Source organism: Tiliqua scincoides, chromosome 5, assembly GCF_035046505.1.
Source record: "Tiliqua scincoides isolate rTilSci1 chromosome 5, rTilSci1.hap2, whole genome shotgun sequence".
Lineage (NCBI taxonomy): Eukaryota > Metazoa > Chordata > Lepidosauria > Squamata > Scincidae > Tiliqua > Tiliqua scincoides.
Window position 1 is genome coordinate 115,316,364 of NC_089825.1, and position 20,576 is coordinate 115,336,939.

A 20,576-nucleotide genomic window follows, 5' to 3' on the forward strand; every position below is an offset into this window, starting at 1 on the left:
ACTAAATAAAGAAGGTGTTTCAACAAATGGTACTGGATTAAAAGTGACTTGGAAAAGAAACCATTGGGAAGAGAGTGATGACAGTTTCTGAGTAAATTCTTGAGATCTAACCCTGAGAACTTTGATCAAGCAGTGAAATTTTAGTCTTACATTGCTGGACTCTTAGGAGTGCAGTTTGGGAAAGAAAAATCTAAATTTTGGCAATTCCAGGCTACAATGGGGATATAAAAAGGGTGCAAAAAGCCCACAGCAGAACTGTGATATGTAGACATTTACCATTCAATTTTCCTAATCCTTTTTCTAGATAGAGAAGTAATTTTTTTTTACTTATAAAATAGTTTTATATCTGAACTTTGGTGGCTCAAACTCACTAGATAATGCAACAGTCTCTAAATGGGCAGCCCAATTTTACCTAACAGCCCAATCCTATGCATATCTACTCAGAAGCAAGTCCCATGATAGTCAATGGGGTTTACTCCCAAGGAAGTGTGGATAGGATTATAGCCCATGTTCCCTCACACTGCTGCAGTAGTATCCCTCACAGAAATTTAGCAGGTTGGATGTTCGGGTAAGGGGACATTTGTCCCCTTGCCTTGAGGAAAGCCCCAGCTGCCACTATGTGTCAACTGGGTGTTTCACCAGTGATATCGTCAGTGCAAGTCTGCATTGATCCCTGTCGGCAGATCAGACTGAGGAGGAGAGGCAGGTACAGCACAAAACAGCATGGCCAATCCTGCCCCCCAGGACCATTACACAGAGACCATTACACTGTCTGAGACCATTACACAGCCTAGACAATTGTCCCCTTGCCTTGAGGAAAGCCCCAGCTGCCACTATGCGCCAACTGGGTGTTGCACCAGTGATATCGCCGGTGCAAGTCTGCATTGATCCTTGTCGGCAGATTAGACTGAGGAGGAGAGGCAGGTACAGCACAAAACAGCATGGCCAATCCTGCCCCCCAGGACCGATCCATCCATCCTGCCCTCTCTCCCCCTCACCCACCCCAATCGCAGTCTATGAGGTCCTGAGGCTCTAGGCGCAGCCACCAGCTCTTTACAATCCCTCAGTTTTGGTCAGTCTGTGGAGTGGCCCATGGATGGAGCTGACTAAGGCCAGCATTGGTGTTTACCCTTCAGTGGTTTCTGGGGCATCGCTCAGCCTCTGAGGATGAGGAACCCAGATGCACCTGGTGGCATTTGGGACAGGCAGTAGGTGATGAGTACAAGAGATGCCCATGTGACACCTTCTGTGCCCTACAGTTTCTAAATGAGCAACCCAATTCTACCTCCCTCCATTGAAGGAGGAAGGGAGGGGGGGAAGGTGTCAGGAGCAGAGGAGAGGGTTTGGGGAGACTCCCTGGATCCACATTATGCCCAGCAGGGACCTGGAAGAGGCGGTATCTGCAGGGAGCTCACCCTCTTATAAACTCCACCACCTGGCTGATGAGGAGAATTCTCAGAAAAAGGTAGGTGACCAAGCAGGAGGCTCAAGCCACCAGTGATACAAAGAGAAATGAGTTGGGTCTGTGAGGAGGACTAAGGGCGCGCCAACCCCCTTCCTTGACCACGTCTGAGACCATTACACAGCCAAGGCTGTATCTAGGGCAGGAGTATGGATGGTGCCTCTGCCCCCACCCAAGGTGCTGGGCCCTGTAGATTTGAGTCCCTTTGCTGCCCTCAGAACACCAGCCTCAGTCACTGCCTGGCCAGGAACTGCTGAAACTGGACCCAGGCATTCTGTCAGCAGAGCCTGAAATACTGAATTCCCCTGCTTGAATATCCGTGAACAAAACAAATGAGGACATGAATATGCCTGCAATACTTTGACCATTTGCAAACTTTAAACCGTAGCTTGAAGAATGTGCAGAACCTTAACATGGTTCCAGGTAGAACCCCAGCATGCTCTTGTATCAAAACACACATCATGGAAGTTGAAAGGGACCTGGATGTGCACCCTTCTTGCCAATGTTTTTTTCCTAAATGTCTGCTTTCTTGGGAAAGGATGACTGTGAAGATGGAGTTTAGCAGTGTGTTAAAGTCATGTATTTGGTAGCATGCAATATTCATAATAAAGCAGCATAAAAGAATCCTTCAAGCATCTACATAGCCTCTTAAAAAGAAGCACCCAATGGAACAGACCCTCCCTCCCACTTCAGTAATTGAAGTGTTTTCCAGATCAGCAGTACAATAAATAAAATATCCCTGTGTCATTCAGAGCCTGGCAGGAGGAAGCCATGAACAGGCATGTCTGATCTTTGGCAGTTTCTCTTTATCAAGAGTAATCCAGAGCCATTGATGAGCTATTGACTCAGAATAGGAGATTGAAAGTAGGGATTCTGAATCAAGGGCTGCCTTGAGATGGTACAGGAATTTCTCTTGCTGCTTCTCATTCTGTGGTTGTATTTTCAACCAACCATGTGCAGAGCAGGCCACACTATGTGCGCAATGGTTGATCCTACCCAACTTCCACACAAGTATTATCAGACTGGAGACCTCATCATTGGAGAAATTGGGACTCAGTTTGGCTCTCTGCTGAATGCAGTATTCTTCCGGGATCAACCTGGCTTGAAGTTCATACAACAAATTCTGTAAGGATTTTCTTTCATCAGCATTTCATAATAAATTGGAACATAAATGTCCCAAACATATTACATGTCATGTACAGAAAAAAAAAAGTCTGCATATCCTTCCTTCCCTATTGAATCTCTCAGTTCTGTATTCTTGTTGTTCTTAAATTAAATAATGTTAATCCTGAACTTTCTCCACTTCCTCCTTGTTTTATCTTCAGCCTCCTTCATCCAATGTTGCTAAATTCAGGTTTGGGGAAGAATTTCAATGATTCCAAAAGCCCCCTTCAAAGAGGGTCAGAAAATTCTCTGACCCTCTGAAATTCTGAATCTCTTCATTTGCTGAATCTTCTTCCTTCTCAGCTTCTCTCAATCATGGTCACATTAATAAGGCTGCCACAGCCTTTACGGTGTACATAGCGCATGGCTTCCAAAGATAAACCCCTTCAAGGTCTGAAAACATACCTTATGTTTAATCTAATTATTCCTTTAGTTTAGTACCAGAAAGCTACCAGCATGTCCTGTCCCTGGTATTAGCTGTGAAGGAGATCAACAGGAGCCCCAAGTTCTTACCAAATGTCAGCCTGGGGTTCCAAATCTATGACTCAATAGAGCCTGGGGTTCCAAATCTCGCATCTAAATGCGAGGATGACTCAATAGAGCACCTTGAAACTTCTATCCACCTGGGGAAGGATTGTCCCTAATTTCATGGTTCATGCATGAACCATGCATGGTTTCATGGTTTCAAAAATGGTTTCAAATGGTTTCATGCATGGTTTCAAAAAGGTGTTTCTCTATGGTCTGAAAATTTATCATATGCATAATCTTATCATTCCTTTAGTTCAGTACCAAAATGCTACCAGCAAGTCCTGTCCCTGGTATTTGCTGTGAAGGAGATCAACAGGAGTACCAAGATCTTACCAAATGTCAGCCTGGGGTTCCAAATTTATGACAGTTATGGAAATGCAAGGATGACTCACCAGAATACCCTGAAACTTCTAGCCACCTGGGGAAAGATTGTCCCTAATTTCAATTGTGACCAGCAAAAGAATCCGATCGCTGTCATTGGGGGACGTAATTCTGAGATCTCCCTTCACATGGCTACTATCTTAGGCATCTATAAGATTCCACAGGTACACGGAGTATGTTGACTATGATCAATTTCCATGATGGGTATAATTTTTATTCTCTGAATAAAGCCTAATCATGTTTATACTCTCCCTTTCCTCCCTGTTCATCTCCCTTCCATGTCACTCCTGCTACCTACCCCACTGCCACTCTCTTATCAACGGGCAGAATCTGCCACACCTGTCAGTGCGCAGAGCTGCAAGTGAATGCACTGATGGCATCCTTGTCCTTGCCAGTGGTGGTGATGTTCCACAGGAATCCTTCTTCTTCCACTGGTGGAACATGCATTCTGCTATTGGCAGTGGTGGTGAGGGTAGGGGGGTAGGACAGGGCTGTTATGTTACCATAGTGGTTTGCTTGCTTCCCATGTTGATAGGAAATAGGGGCATTGCACCAAATAATCTTATATAACTGAAAAAGGAATTCAGGACGAAATCTTATTAAAAAAAATCAGCTCTTTGTACATGTAAATACAAAAGCAATAAAAGTAAAGTATTTCTTGAATAGCTGACATTCACCATAAAAGCAGGTGAATGGCAATGGTTCACTCATGATCAGCTTTCAATGAATATGATCAGAGTGCCATAGGAGGTGTGGCAGGAACTGCAGTAGAGGTTGAGCATTCTCCTTGCCTGCAAAAGCTAAGCAGGATCACCCACCTTGAATGGGAGACCAAAGCTGGTGGCAAATCTCCAGGAGAATTGTTGAGGGATCTGCTAGCATCTTGAGAACTGGTCTGAAGCCTGATTTACAGCTGCCTGCGAACGGTCTGGAGGCCTGACTGAACTATGAAGGAAAACATCTGGATAAATGGAGGGTTCTATGATTTTTTTGTCTTGGAATAACACTTGTAAAAAACCCAATTTTGAAAAAAAAAATTGGGGTTATGATCAGCCTGCTTATTAAACCACCTTGAATCGATGAAAAAGGCAGTATGTAAATACTATAATAAATATGTTGGCAACCTTCAGTCTCGAAAGACTATGGTATCGCGCTCTGAATGGTGGTTCTGGAACAGCGTCTAGTGTGGCTGAAAAGGCCAATTCAGGAGTGACAATCCCTTTCCACACTGGGAGCAAGTGATAGCAGCACTGCAACGAAAACCGGAGAAATCAGGATAGGGCCCCGAAAACTGTATTGGAGTTTGGAAAATACAATGATATGAGGGTCAATTATCCTAATGGAAACATCTGCATGGTATACTCTGTCAAATATCTTCAATATACATTAAAATATGCTTTATTGAAGATTTTAATGGCTTTCCGTTTCAGCAGATGTTTTAGATGATTGTGAACCAGCCATTCTGCCTGTTTGGGGGAAAAAGTCTTCTCCTTTTCTTTAGATTGCGTATTGTGTCTTAACTCCAGTGAAGGATGTCAAAACCCACCTCCCTTCCTTCTACCGAATGGTTCCCAATGAAGAACATCAATACAAAGGGATCGTCCGTCTCCTTCTGCATTTCCAGTGGACGTGGATTGGGATCATCACAGTTGACGACGAGAATGGAGAGAAGTTTGTACAGACCCTGACACCCTTGCTTTCCCAAAATGGAATCTGCATAGGCTCTGGCACAAAATTGCCAGCCATATCCCAAATCTCAGAGATGACTTCGATAGAATCCCTCCGGGCCCACAGAATTTCACTAACCGGTTCCAAAGTCAAAGTATATGTTGTAAGTGCAAGACCTCAAACTATGGCATATTTGATATGGGTGATTTATTTATATGCAATATTTAAAGGGACTACAACAAAGTCTATGGGTAAAGTGTGGATTATGACAGCCCAGTGGGATTTTTCATTGCAAACGACACTCAGTGGCTTTGATATAGAAGTCTTTGATGGAGCCTTGTCTCTTGCAATTCACTCCAACGAAGTGCTGGGGTTTCCAAAATTCCTTCAGGACCTACACCCAAACCTGCAAACAGGAGATGATTTTCTCAGGGACTTCTGGGAAACGGCTTTTGAGTGCGCATTTGCTGATTCCAGTGGGGACAAGGAGAACAGTGATGTTTGCTCAGGGCAGGAGAAGCTGGAGAGCATCCCTGGGACTCTCATGGAAATGAGCATGACTGGACACAGTTATAGCATCTACAATGCTGTCTATGCCATAGCACAAACTTTGCACAACATATACATAGCTAAGTCAAAACGCAGAGCACTTGTTGGCAGAGGAAGTCAGAAGCCTCCAAATCTGCAACCTTGGCAGGTAACATTGTGCATTCAGAGCGATTGGCTGGACAGACAAACTGGGAACACAAACTGCATCTATACACAACTCTTCTCTTTCGTTAAAAGCTTCATTCTTTCCAGTGCTCTACTGCTTTCGTTCTGCCTCTAGCTGTAGGCACCGGAGACCTTACACCAGTTAAGGTCATATCCTGTGCACCTTGGAAATAATGATCTTAGTGTCCCTGATGTGTGTATTTCAAATGCCCTTCTAATTATAGACCTGTTCGCAAGCTTCATGTTCATCCTTCATGAACTCAATGAACACAAGCATAATACATGCAGGTTCTTCCCTGCCTAGCAAATCTTTGGAGCATAGCTGTTATCTCCTACCAAACAATGTACTCATTAAGGACCCTGGAGACAAGAGAGGCCTGCTGGTGCAGTTGCACTCCACCCCAAATACCAACGTTCTGGCAGTGGCATAGCTAGGTCATTTGAGATCCGGGAACCATACACTTTTGTCACCCCCGCATGACTTAATTAATTAATTTTTCACATTTTTATACCACCCTTCCTCTAAGGAGCTCAGGATGGTGTGCATGGTTCCTCATATTTTTTCCTCACAACAACCCTGTGTGTAGGTTAGACTGAGAGACAGTAATAATCATGGCATGAAATGAATAATAACAATGGCCAGAAAATAAATGCAGTGGATATTTCCCCACAAGCAATGGATGAAATTCTGCATCAAATGGTATATAACATGATGGTATTATACCTAAAAGGCACAATTTCCACAATTTTGTTACCTAGGGTCTCGTCCCCCCTGAGAATGTCTCATTGGTCCATTTTGAGTTAAGGCAGTGGTTCTCAAACTTTTAGTACCAGGACCCACTTTTTAGAATGACAATCTGTCTAGGACCCACTAGAAGTGATGTCATGGCTGGAAGTGACATCATCAAGAAAATTAAAATAAATAATTATCAATAATTAAATGAAAGTGGAACAAATAAATAAGGGGAAGCCTGCCCTGTTCCACTAAGTGAATTTTCTCTGTAGCCTGCCTGCAATAACACCCCCCTCCACACAAAAAATCAGTGAGATTTTTAGCCCTACCCAGTGCCCAGTTCAAATGAAGTAATTATATTAAAACCATACCACTATCAGGACCCACCTGGTTTTACAAGTCTGAAAAAGCAAAAACTGGCCTTACCGGCTCAAACCTGTTTTAATATTTTTAGGGAGAAGAGAGGTCCTTCTGGAGCATTTGTTGAGCTCCACTATCATCAGATCAAGACCATTCTGGTGGCCTTACCTGACTTGATCACAAGCCAAGGCACATTTGCTAACTCATGAGTAAGCACAACCCTGTGAATTCATTTCACTTTCCATAAGGCTCAGTACATTCCTTAGTTTGGAGAGAGGGGCTTCCTTCTCCGGTGTTTTTGGGAGGCTGCGTAAATTGAATTGGGACCGTTCTGATGGCCTTGGATTTCTGTCAGCCTGCCTTTTCCAACAGCCTAAGTCAAGTTTGCCTACTCACAAGTAAACACACAATATTACTGTTTCACTTTCCATAGGGTTCCATGCATTTTTGTTTTCTGGTTTTTTGGATATAACATTTGATAGAATTGAAATATTTCACTCTGCTTTTTTTCTTTGCATTCTGCTGGAATTTCCACATCAAATGGTATATGGCATGATGGTGTAATTCCTAAGCACCATGATTTTAGCTATTTTGCTCACTTGAGATGTCAATCACCTTCCAAAGCACCAAACCACAACACAAGTAAAGGGTCCCGATCCTAAAAAAATCCTATTACACTTCCGTCTCCCTTATATCTTTACAGGATTAAAGAAAGTTACTATTACCTTCTCCATAATTTTTTATTTTTCATAACTTATCATAATTGCCTTTTCCCTCTAGCTTCATCCTGTCCTGAGGAGCATCTCATTTAACAACAGTGTTGCAGACACCGTGTCTTTTGATGAGAATGGGGAATTAGCAGCCAGATTTGATATTATCAATTGGGTGACCTTCCCAAACCAAACCTTCTCAAAAGTCAAAGTAGGAAAGATAGATTGGCAGGCTTCCACATGGCCAAAGTTTGCCATTTCTGAGGAGGCCATCACATGGCACAGCAACTTTAAACAGGTGGGATTCAAATAGTCATTTCTCTGGCAGAGCTCTAGTAACAATTGTCCTCCTGAATGCCATTCTGTTGATCCCAATGTAAAGCCCCATCTTTTCTCTCCTTTCCCTGAATAGGTGCTGCCCCTTGCTGTGTGTAACAACAACTGCTTTCCAGGTTACAGGAAGAAGAAGGAGGGGGAGCCCTTCTGTTGCTATGATTGTGTTCCATGTCCAGCTGGGAAGATTTCAAACTGCAAGGGTAGGAGCAGGTTAAATGAATGATCTAATGATATCTCTCATTGCTTCTCCCTTTGCTATTTAGCTCTCACAACCAAAACAAAGATGATGACAACTCAATTTTGATACCAAAAATGTTTGGTTAAAGAATGGTTACCAAAGAGTAGGAATACTTGGGCAGTTTTTTGCAGTGGAGGGGAGGTGCAGCCCAATCCTGAGCTTCTCGGTCCCTCTGGAGCAGCAGTGCCAAAGCGGCTACCGCTGTATCCAGCAGGTGCCAGGAAGCACCTGAATGTCCCAGGTGCCCCAGAGGCCGCAACATCGCCCAGCAGTTGCACTTACCCTCAGTGGTTGTGCGTTCTATTTCTGCCAGTGCTGGGCCCGGTGCCTGACTGGCACGGACCCAGCACCAGCTCTTGCTATGTGCCGGAAGCATGCTTCATGGCACATTTATGGCATCCAGCGCTGGTGCTAGGGTTTGTTGCCTGCACTGGGCCAGCTTAGGATTCGGCCCTAAGAAATGGAGCCCTGCAAGGATCTGAACCGGAACTGTGTTTTTCACTTGTTTCATAATGATCTAAAGCAGGGGCCTCCAAACCCCAGCCCGAGGGCCAGATGCAGCCCACAGCAAGCCTCTTTCCGGCTCATGGCCAACCTCTTGTCCCCTGAAAGCCTCTGGCCCACTCAACTGAACATGAACAGAACTGTGCTCTGCTTGTGTCTGGAGGGTGTTCTGAGGGCCAGAGATTAAATGAATGAGCCCATTCATTCATTTATTCACTTATCTAAATTCCATCTCTAATTTATTTATGTAAATTTTATATTTAAATTTTTTTCCGGCACTCCACACTATGTCAGATATTTGATGCGGCCCTCTGGCCCAAAAGTTTGGAGGCCCTTGATCTAAACTAAGGAGTCATCAGTGCAGTGGCTGAGTTTGCAGATTACTCCAAACTTTTTCAGGTGGTAAAAAAAAAAGCAGATTGTGAAGAAATTCAAAACTGGGTTAATGGGCAGACAAATGGCATATGTGGTTCACTGTCCATAAGTGTACAGTGATACACATTGAAGGAGAACATCCCAAATTCACATTTACACTGATGAGTTCTGAGATACTGGGGCCAAACCTGGTAAGAGGTCATGAGATGAAATGCTTGAGAGAATGAGGTGGCAATTGATTTGGAAGTGCAGACTAGGGATTGATGAGAATGCCTCCCTGTGTTCACTTCAACACGTGCAAGCGGCAAAAGTGCGTTTCTGTTTCCTTCAGGAATGGGAATGCAGTCATTGCAATTTCAGGGGTGATTTCCTGTAGCTGTCTTGTCTTCTTTTTCCTTTCCAATGTCAGTTCCTCTTGATTCATTGGAAATAGTACTGGAAAGAGCAGTGATAACGGAGCTTAGCAGTCATCTCCAAATGCTGGGCAATTTTTTTTTATTTTTTTTTTGGGGGGGGGGTGGGTGGGTTGGATTTTTGCCTTCTAAATGCTATGTAGCTACAGGGATATTTGCCTAACTCATGTACTATGCAAGTTGATCTTGGAAGGATGTCAGTTCAGGTAGGCCTACGTGGGGCCAAAAGAACATTGCATCTGGGTTGCCCTGCTTGCTCCATTTTAGGAAATAGATTGGGCATAGTGTTGTATATCCCCCTCTACCACCAACCCTAGGATACATATTTTACTTTAATAAAATTGTGGCCCAGTTTTATGGAAAGTAGTTCTGTGTGCCTCTCTAGTTACCTGTCCTATCACACAACACTATGATACAGCATCATTACGCAGGCTGTCACCAAACTTGCAGTGAGATGCTGAACACTTTTCACGGCTGGGGCCAGAGTTTTATCACTTATTACTATTTGAATTTAGAACCAATACGATGAGTCAGTTGAGAATAGCCTGTTTAAGATATATGCTTAAGATATGAAGGAATTATACAGCATTTGTTCTGTTTTTCAGACCTGGATGATTGTTTCAAATGTCCGGATGAACAATTTCCAAACAAGAACCAAGATCAGTGCCTTCCCAAAGGTCTCAACTTCCTCAGTTTTACAGGATCTTTGGGGATCACCTTGACTTTCTTGGCACTCTCTTTTTCTCTGATCACAGTTTTGGTGCTGGGAATTTTCATCAAGAACCAGGGCACCCCCATCGTCAGAGCCAACAATCGGGACCTCACCTACTCTCTGCTTGTCTCCCTCTTGCTCTGCTTTCTCTGTTCTTTACTATTTATTGGTCAACCTCACACCGTGACCTGCTATTTACGACAAATGGCTTTTGGGGTCATCTTCTCGGTAGCTGTTTCCTGTGTCTTGGCCAAAACCATCACTGTGGTTCTGGCTTTCATGGCCACTAAGCCAGGTTCTGGAATGCGGAAATGGGTGGGGAAAAGACTGGCAAACTTTGTACTTCTGAGTTGCTCTTTGACTCAAGTCAGTATCTGTGCTGTATGGTTAAGTACTGCTCCTCCATTTCCAAATATGGACCTGCACTCTCTGCCTGAAGAAATCATCGTGGAATGCAATGAAGGATCAGTCACAATGTTTGGTTGCATTCTGGGCTACCTGGGATGTTTGGCTTTTGTCAGCTTCACTGTGGCTTTCCTAGCTAGAAAGTTGCCAGACAGTTTCAATGAAGCCAAATTTATCACTTTCAGCATGTTGGTCTTTTGTTCTGTCTGGTTGTCCTTTGTTCCTTCTTACTTGAGTACCAAGGGCAAATACATGGTGGCTGTGGAGATCTTCTCCATTTTGGCTTCTAGCGCTGGGTTACTGGCTTGTATCTTCTTCCCCAAATGCTACATAATTGTCCTGAGACCTGAGTTGAACAGCAAAGACCAGTTAATTAGAAGAAATCAGTAAGATCCTAAATGTTTTATGTGTTTGTTTGAATAGAATTTTTATGTGATATGTTTGTCTGGAATCAAAGCTGAGAAATTATAAGCATGTCTCATCTATTTCATTCTTAGGTTCCCAGTCAATTTTTAATTTACTATCTTTTTTTCTGAAAAAAAAATAATAAATTACATATCATTGTGACTGTTAATTCAATCCTAAACTGGGTGAAAAAAAATTAGGACCTAGTCATTCTGTTCAAACATACTTGTCTGTAAGATGGGATGAATCAGACAAGTTTGATGAGATAGAATGTCTTGCGTTTCAACATTTAGAACAGACTGGAATCAAATAATGAAAAGAAAATCAAAACAAAAGCATTTTCTATAGCTGGTGATTGTTGCTGGATCAGCTGTGCACATAGGGGAAAACCCATTTTTGTACATGGATGCTGTGTAGGGCCCATGACTCAGCTCTATGGTTCAGCAGGGAAAGGAGGAGGGAGGCAAGGGTGCAACAAAAGCAACAATGTATTGTGGGGATAATTATCAATACTAGGGAAGAGGGAATCAAGCATTAAATGGCGCCTAGTTAGACTTGCCCACTCAGTCACTGCTTGCCAGGGAATACTCTATGTTAACTGTTGCCAGTGTTCACTCAAGATTGACCTGCATGTAAGCAAAGAAAGGAAGGGGGCAGGAAAAAGGTTTGGACTCTGGCAAAAGTCTGTGGATGGAGTGCAGCACTCTGTAGCCTGAATGAGCAGCATGCAGTGAAGTGAGTGGCTGGGGATGCTCTTTCTGTGGCACTGCAAGACACTGGCATAGCAAGAGGGGGCAGGGCACAAAGTTTTCCAGGGAGCCTCCCCGCAGCGTGCAAGCGGCTCCTCCCGTCCCCTTTGGAACCATTTGTGCAGTGGGGGGAGAAAATGGAGGCAAATGGCTCCCCAGAGGAGGGGGAGGGGCCGCTTGCATGCTTCGGGGAGACTCACTGCAAAACTTAGTGTACCACAACCCCTTTAGCTACACCAGTGCTGCAAGACATTCTCGGGGCCACAGCACCTGCTCAATCACAGCAGAAGCTGAGCTGTCACTGCCAGAGCTATAGTCTCTACCATGGCAGTTACTCAGACAATTCTGTAATTGCACAACTACTCAGAAACTGGATGGAGCACATGCACAATCACTGGGAAGGTTGTGGGATCAAAAGGGTGGTTAAGCTCAGTGGTGTAGCTGGGATGTGCCCTGCCCTGGGTCATCCCTAGATGCCGCCCACATCCAGTTGCCCCGGAAGTAATGGTGGTAACATGATTATGTCACAGCTCTCACTTCCAGAACGTTCAACGTGAGGCTAGCCGATTCTTCCGAAGCAACTGGCTCCACTCCAAGCATGACTGCAGGAGTGGCGGGCAGGAGAAACTCCGCAGTCAGCCATCTTGGTGTGCTCACTGGCACCAAAGGAGGTTGTTTTAGAAGAAGTGGCCACCTTCGCCTGAGCGACCACGCCTTGGAGCTGTGTAGCCCACTTCTTCTCCCTGCAGGTGTGGCGGGCAGGATAACCTGCCTGTCACCTCCACAGCAAGTCATCTTGGTGTGCTCATTGGGAGCAAAGGAATCTGTTTTGGGAGAAGTGGCCACCTTCACCCCCAGTGTGGGTTGGGGGACACTCGAGTCGAATCCACAGACGTAAACAAGGTGCGCCCTGAACATGACAGATTGGTTAAGGGAATTTGTTTAAGCCATTTTTGCCCAACGTTCCATATACGCAACAGGGAACAAATGTATACACCTGTGGGCCGAGCAAAAATGGAGGGCTGAGGCTGTACTCTGGTCTTACCTAAAGCAATTCAAAATAAACTGAATTCACCCACACACAACACTTGTACAAAAAGGAAAAAAAGTCACAAACACTAATTCACCCCCTTTTGCATGTCACCCAGTGTGGCCTGCACCCCTGCACTTCCCTAGCAACACCACTGGATCCAGTTTCTGAGTGTGTGTATCACATGTTTTCCACTATAGCCTAGTGAAGGCTTTAGGAAGCAGTGTTTGCTATATCCTCACAGAGAGAGGGTAGGGAATGCTCTCTCTATCTAAGCCCACTGATGTCAGTATACTCAATGTCAACAAAACGGTTTCTTCCTGGTTTCAATGTATGTCTGAAGAGGGCACAGCTGCCCAGGGGAGTGCTGTCCAGATGAGCACATTGGGGGGTGGGGGTGACAAAGGAACACATTGGTGTGGAAACAGAGCTAGCCGAAATTCCACTGTTAATCCTCCACCTGAGTAGCAAACGTCCCATTTTGAGTGACTGAATGAGGTTCAGTCAACAATCACTTCTGATAAACATGTTTTCTTCACTACATTGAATGAATTAAAAAAAAATTCAGTGACCCAGCATAATCCCATGGGGAAATGCTTCAGAAATCTATCATTACCTCCAATCACTAAAATTCATTCAAACATGTTATCAAGGGAGACAAGGAGAATCCATAAAGCAGGGATTAAAATATTTTTTGTGCCTCACAGAGTGGGAGTTGAGAGACTGTCCAGAAGTGGAATTGCACTTGTCTGATCTCTGGTAATGTCTTGTAATCAAAATGAATGGGAAGTCATTGAAGGAACGATGTTCTCTCCCGAGTAATTGTGGATGATAGGAAGAAATTGGACAGTCATGATTTGCTTTGAGATGGCAGCAGGCTTCATCTTACAGCTGCTTCTTCTGTGGCTGCAGTTGCCTCAAACTGAATGCAAGGCAAAAACTGCAGTGTGTGCTGGGAGCGAACCCTTTCAGTTTCCACATGGATATTATCAGAAAGGGGATCTGCTCATTGGAGCAATTGTTACTCAGTTTGGCTTGCCATTGAATATAACATCCTACAGTGAACACCCTGAAGGAAACTTCTCGCACAAACTTGTGTAAGCAAGTCCCTTGTTTTCTTCAATAATATCCATCAGTCTGTGACATATCTATAAGTAATGGGATGTAGTGAAAATAATGAAGTATTTCCCTTACGTTTCAGTCATCTCTTCCCAGTAATGGACCTGGCCCCATGGCACCCTGGGATGGAGGTGCAGAACACGCCCACTCCACAACACACTGCTCCCCTTCCCAGGGGTACTTACCTGCTACAGAGTCTCGCACGACTTTCTTTGGCACTCTGAAAACTTTCAGAGGCCTCCGTAGCACCTTTAACAGTCCATCTGGTTTCAAGCGGAAACCAGAACTACTGTTAAAGCCACTCCTTAGGGCTTGGAAGGCTTTCAGAGCACTGAGAAACCACAGCGCGAGGTTCTGCCTGCCTCTGGATCAGCTCCAGAGGGCAAGCAGTAGCATCGCCGTGGTGGGCGTAAGTGGTGCTGCCCCAATGCAACCTAGAATGGTACCTGGGCCTTTCTCCCCTGCCCCCCCAGGTTTGCCGCTGTCTCTTCCATTCTATCTGAGTCTATATTCCTACAGTTACTTCCTCCCAGTACATTATTCCTTATCTTTCACTCTTCCTGGCCTAGTTCAGTGGAATTTCTTGTCACAACCTCTTCTGGCCTTCTGTCTTTGGTTCTGCACAGTATCATCAGAGGGTGTCACTTCTCACCCAAGTTATCTGTCACTCACCATTAGAGCCATTTGCAGGACTGATCACAGAAGCACATACAGTGTTCTTTCCAGACAAATGTCCGTTTGATTATATTTGCCAATATTAGATCATAACTGGTTCTTTTGACTATTGCTATGACTCTGTGCTTTATAAGAAATAGCTTGATGTTTGCTTAATGTTTGCTGAAGACTAAGTGCAGTTACAAGGCGATTTCTATGATTTCCTATCAAGGAAACCCTCTATAATATTATAACTAGAAGTTCACAATGTTCACAAAGCGATTTACAGAGAAAATCAAATAACTAATGTCTCCTTGTCCCAGAAGGGCTCACAATCTAAAAAGATGAAAAAGAACACCAGCAGGCAGCTATTAGAAAAGGCACTGCTGGGATGAGGTGAGCCAGTTACTCTCCCCCTGCTAAATAAAAGAGGAGCACCCGCTTAAAAAACTGCTTCTTCCGTAGTTAGCAGGACTTACACCTGCTCAGCCCTGGGTGAGACATGCCAATCAGAATGATTCAAAACCTGTATCTTTTTTAGAGAAGTTTAGAAACTGCCTTCACATTCTTGGTATATTCTGACTTCTAAAAAAAAAAAAAAAGACTTCTGCAAAAATAAAATCTTTAAATAAAAACTAGAATATCTGAACATTTGACCAGTATCTCTAATTATATGTTTCTTCACTGGGGAAGGCAATGGAGAAAATAGTGAACAAATCATATGAAGCATATTTAGGAAATAAGTTACTATTTCAGTTATTTGACCTCCATTTTCTATTGTTTTCAAACTTTATGTATACTTCAGTCTGCAGTCTAAGGTCTGCAACTCCATTATTATACGCAGTGGCACACCGTCAAGCAGTCACATCATGAAGCGTTGAATATCTGTGTGACACATAATGTAATTCTCTTTTAAGTGTGACACCAAAAATCTACCAGCATATCCTGTCCTTGGTATTTGCGGTGAAAGAAATCAATGAGAACCCCAAGATTCTACCCAACGTCAGCCTGGGGTTCCACATCCTTGACAATTACTTAAACGCAAAGATGAATCATCAGAGCACTCTGAAGCTTCTTTCTGGCTCACAAAGGATTGTCCCCAACTTCAAATGTGACCAGCAAAATAATCTGATAGCTGTCATTGGTAGCCGTGACACTGATTCTTCCTGTTATATCGCCAGTATCTTAGGCATCTACAAAATTCCACAGGTAAAAGTAATGTATGGGCCATGCATAATTTCCAAACCTATCTTAATAGGTTTACTATTTGAGAAGGGAAACTAGCTTATTGATCAAGCTCCTGCCACAAATCACACAGAACAGCTTTTGGTCTGAATTGGGCAGTATATTGATTACAGAATCCAGTCAACTTAAATCCTGCAGCAGATCTTGACTAGGGAACACCTAGAAAGGAGGTGAGGAAGGCACTTGTCACGAGTAGCACTGCGACAAACCCCAACCAGCCCCTCCCCAAAGAGCAAAGAACTTGGAATCAATGTGCAAAAGAAAGAAAATGAGACGTGCTTATCCTCTCAACAGAAGGAACTATACATTCATCTCCTTCTAATATCTCCCAGGTCAAAAAATTAAGAATAGTTTATTTTCAGGATTTTCCAGGGGGCTTTTCACTCAACATATATTAGGAATGATTCATTTAGCATCATTTAGCTTTCGCGTTGCCAGTTAATTTAAATATAAATTTATTTATTTGTTTGTTTGTGCCTTAGATTGCTTATTCAATATTGGCTCCAGTGATAAATGTTAAGGAGCAATTCCCTTCCTTCTACCGAATGGTACCAAATGAATCATATCAGTTGAGAGGGATTATTCACCTACTTCTCCACTTCCATTGGACTTGGATTGGGATCATTGTATCAGACAAAGATAAAGGAGAAAGGTTTGTGCAGACGTTGGTTCCGATGCTTTTGAATCATGGGATCTGCGTAGCCCTTTGTGAAAAAATACCACCCATCTACAAACTACGGGAACAAGAAAGTTCACTAGATGCTGTCTGGTTCAATCTTGACTTTCTAGCCAGATTCAACACCACCAATGTATATGTTTTAAATGCAAGACCTCTTGTCATAACGTATTTGATTTACAAGATATTTTCCCTCACAGGGTCAGTAAGTTTAGACAATTTTGCAAATATGCGTAGAGATAAAGTGTGGATTATGACTGCCCAATGGGATTTCTCATTGCAAACGACGCGTAGGGCTTTTGATATACGTTTTTTTGATGGTGCTTTGTCTTTGGCCATTCACTCCAATGAAGTGCAGGGATTTCCAGAATTCCTGCACAGCCTACAACCTAACAGGCCCAAAGGAGATGGTTTTCTCAGAGCCTTTTGGGAAGATGCATTTGGCTGCTTTTTTCCTGATTCTCTTGGAGACAAGGAGAACAAAACGATTTGCACTGGTCAAGAAAAACTGAAGAGGATCCCTGGGATTTTTTTTGAAATGAGCATGACTGGACAAAGCTACAGCATCTACAATTCAGTCCACGCCATAGCACGTGCTTTGCATAGGATGTTCTCATCTAGGCTAAAGTCCGTAAACATTTTGAACAGAGGTGGATTAGAGACTTCAAATCTGCAACCGTGGCAGGTAATGTTTTGCATCCCAAGCAATTCACATGTCATAGATATTAAAATGGATAATGACACTCTCTTTGTGAAGAATGCTAGTTCCCCTTTCCTTTAAATCCACCATCTCCTCCAGCCTCAGATGTCTATCCTTTGCCAAGGGTGAAGTTCCACATAATTTCACAGGTTGAGGCTTTCTGTTATCATTTATGCTAAGAATGAGCCTCTGGTGTTTCCCTTTTGCCATGAATTATAACTTTGAGTAATTTCCCCACTTTTTGGTGGACAAAAAGCACCATCACTCAAGAGTCCCTTGGGCCAAAAAATGCTTTCATTATTACAGGATTCTCTTTTACCTCCCTTTCTCAGTGTGATAAGGAGTAAATAGGCATGGTTTTATTTCACAGAGACGAGTGGCAAAATTATGATAGCAGACACTATCCAGATTTTTTTTTTTTTTAAAGGATAGAAGCTGATTAAGCACATGTTTATATTAAGGCTGTAAGAGCAGCAGAAGCAGTAAGGAAGTTTAAAATAAAAAAAAATAATAATGTTCTAGATCAGGGGTCTCCAAACCCCGGCCCCGGGGCGAGATGTTGCCCATGGTGAGCCTCCGTCTGGCCCGCGGCCAGCCTCTGATTCCCTGAGAACCTCTGGCCTAGCTGACCGAACACAACCAGAGTTGTGCTTGTGGGGTGAGGGAACGGGGGTCCATTTCAGAGTGTGCTTTATTTCCAGGGCTGTGTTGGTGCTTGAAGAAATCCTGGATATTTGAGCCCATTCATTCATTTATTCATTCATCTAAATTTTATATTTAATTATTTTTCTAGCCCTCAACACTGTGCCAAATATTTGATGGGACCCTTTGGCCAAAAAGTTTAGAGACCGCTATTCTAGATCACGGGTGTCAAACATATGGCCTGCGGGCTGGATATGACCTGAGGAACCTCTTTGTGTTGCCCGTGGAGTTCCAGGTCTGCCTCCACCCTCTCAGAATGCAACTGGAGCTGTGCTTTGGTCATGTTAAGAGGGTGTGCTGAGGGCCAGGAAGACCGTGTGCTGCCTTTCTGGCCCTCAGAATGATTTTCTGAGGCCTTGAAAGGTCTTAAAATGCTTTTTCGGAAGTGACGTTTTAAGGCCTTATAAGGCTGTTTGAGCCCCAGGGATGGCCTTCTAAGGTCTTATACTGCTTCCCTGGGCCTCAGAATTTCTTATAAAGCCTTAAAACATCAGTTCCAGTTTTTCCGAAAAACCAGAAGTGACGTTTTCAGGTTTTCTTTCTTTCTTTCTTTCTTTCTTTCTTTCTTTCTTTCTTTCTTTCTTTCTTTCTTTCTTTCTTTCTTTCTTTGATTGATTGATTGATTGATTGATTGATTGATTGATTGATAGATATGGGTACAGGGTTAAAAGATATGGGTTTTCAGGCCTTCTGAGGTCTCAGAATATGTTTCTGCAGGCCGGGAAGGTGGTGCACAACTTCCCCAGCCCTCAGAACACCATTTGGACGTGACCGGAGCACAGCTCTGGTCACATTCATAGGGACCGTGGTGGGCAGTTCTTGGATGGTCCTTGGACCACTGGTCCTTGCCAGGTGCCACTAATTGAATGTGGCCACTAGGCTGACATGAGTTTGACATCCCCTGTTCTAGATATGGGCTCATTCATTCAACCTCTCTGGCTCTCAGAACACCCTCCAGACACAACCAGAGCACATCTCCAGTTGTGTTCAGTTGAGTGGGCCAGAGGCTCTCCGGGGACAAGAGGTTGGCTGCGGGCCAGATAGAGGCTTCCCGCAGGCCACATCTGACCCCTGAGCCAGGGTTTGGAGACCCCTGCTCTACAGCTGTGTTTCTCTGAGTGCACTTTTTTTTTAGGACTTTTTCAAGTTTAAATTAAATTAACCATCCTGGTCCTCTTAGTGGGAATATTTTCTCTTGTCACCTGCAGTTTATGAGTTCCTAGGTGAGGACAGTGATGTCACTTCCTGCTTGATGACATCACTTCTGACATTGGCATCACAACAATGTTGCTTCCTGCTTGATGATGTCACTTCCGGCCATGACATTACTTCCAGGTTAATGACATCACTTCCGGTGGGTCCCAGACAGATTGTCATTTTAAAAAGTGAGTCAAATGCTAAAAAGCTTGAGAACCACTGCTCTAGGGGGAGAACAAGGAAGAATTCAAGGAACTGCATTCTTGCAAATACAAAATGAAGAATAAAGAAATCCCAAATGTTGTCCTGTTCCAACCTTGTGTGAAATCTGCTCTTTCTTCTTTCTCTCCAGCTTCACATTTTCCTGAGGAGCATCTCATTCAACAACAGTGCTGGAGACACTTTTTCTTTTGATGAGGAGGGTCAGTTGGTTGCTGGATTTGATATTCTCAACTGGGTGACTTTCCCAAACCAATCCTTCCTAAAAGTCAAAGTAGGAAGGATGGATCCTGAGGACTTTCCGGACGAGGCGTTTCTCATCAATGAGGAAGACATCAGATGGCAAAGCATGTTTAATCAGGTGGGGCTTGTACGTTGATTCTACGCAGTAGGGTAGAGTCAATTGTTTCAGAACTGCCACATGATAATCCTTCTAAACTTGTAGCTTGCTTCCAGTCAGTAGCAGCACAAACTGGATGACAGCCCAATCATAACCTGTGCTGCCACAGCCAGGCCACATGGTCCACAGTATCCTGCACAGGCAAGGAACAAGCTGGAGGTCTTCTCATGGTAAGGGTATATTTTTCCCCTTTCCGCAAGAAATGCTCAGCCTGCCAATGGGGCTATTCGGACTGTGCCAGCTAAATTGCTAGCGCACGTCCAAGTGGCTCTGTGTAGGGCATTCACACGTGATTCGTCTGACTCGAGGCTATCACCAGACCAGCAGCCTAGGACAACCTGTCAATGTCGCCCAAATGGTTAAGACAGCAGAACTGCTGACCTGCAGGTCAAGCCCTGCCAGGCATGCCAGTGCAGTCAAAGGGGCTTGCCAGCCAGCCTCTTCGAGCCAGGAAGGCATCATGTGAGCGGTTTTGGCTCACCCCTTGACCTTGCTGTCTTAGATGCACACCAAGGTGTGCCTACCTACCCTGACCCCGCACGCTTCACGCCACAAGGGAGAACAGCCTATTACTTGTCCTTCCCAGCCCCACTAATAATAAATTGCTTCAAACCTTGCTGTAAATCAGTCAAAAAGATATCATAGCCCAACAGTGAAAGATGCACCCCATTGCTGTGGAAAAGGGTGGGGCTGTTACACAAACAATATTAGGATGGTGGATAATGGACCTGAAAGATAAGCTGAAGATGTCCACATATTCGCCCCACCAAATTTTTT

The 20,576-nt window shown here is 44.0% G+C and overlaps 1 protein-coding gene across 1 annotated transcript; it reads left to right on the forward strand.

Moving 5' to 3' along the window:
* The first annotated feature begins 1,369 nt into the window (after positions 1-1,369).
* LOC136653307 (vomeronasal type-2 receptor 26-like) lies at positions 1,370-18,754 on the forward strand. Its single transcript, XM_066630219.1, has 6 exons — positions 1,370-1,465; positions 5,037-5,210; positions 8,133-8,256; positions 10,192-11,089; positions 15,578-15,869; positions 18,701-18,754. The coding sequence occupies exons 1-6, from the start codon at positions 1,370-1,372 to the stop codon at positions 18,752-18,754; spliced, it is 1,638 nt and encodes a 545-aa protein (XP_066486316.1).
* Positions 18,755-20,576: the final 1,822 nt, after the last annotated feature.

Bases quoted from the DNA above. Each gene is read 5' to 3' on its own strand.
- LOC136653307 (XM_066630219.1), top strand. From the start codon at position 1,370: ATGCCCAGCAGGGACCTGGAAGAGGCGGTATCTGCAGGGAGCTCACCC. The intron at 11,090-15,577 runs GTAAGATCCTAA...TTCTCTTTTAAG, and splicing joins CAGTTAATTAGAAGAAATCA to TGTGACACCAAAAATCTACC. The intron at 15,870-18,700 runs GTAAAAGTAATG...ATGTTTCTGCAG, and splicing joins GCATCTACAAAATTCCACAG to GCCGGGAAGGTGGTGCACAA.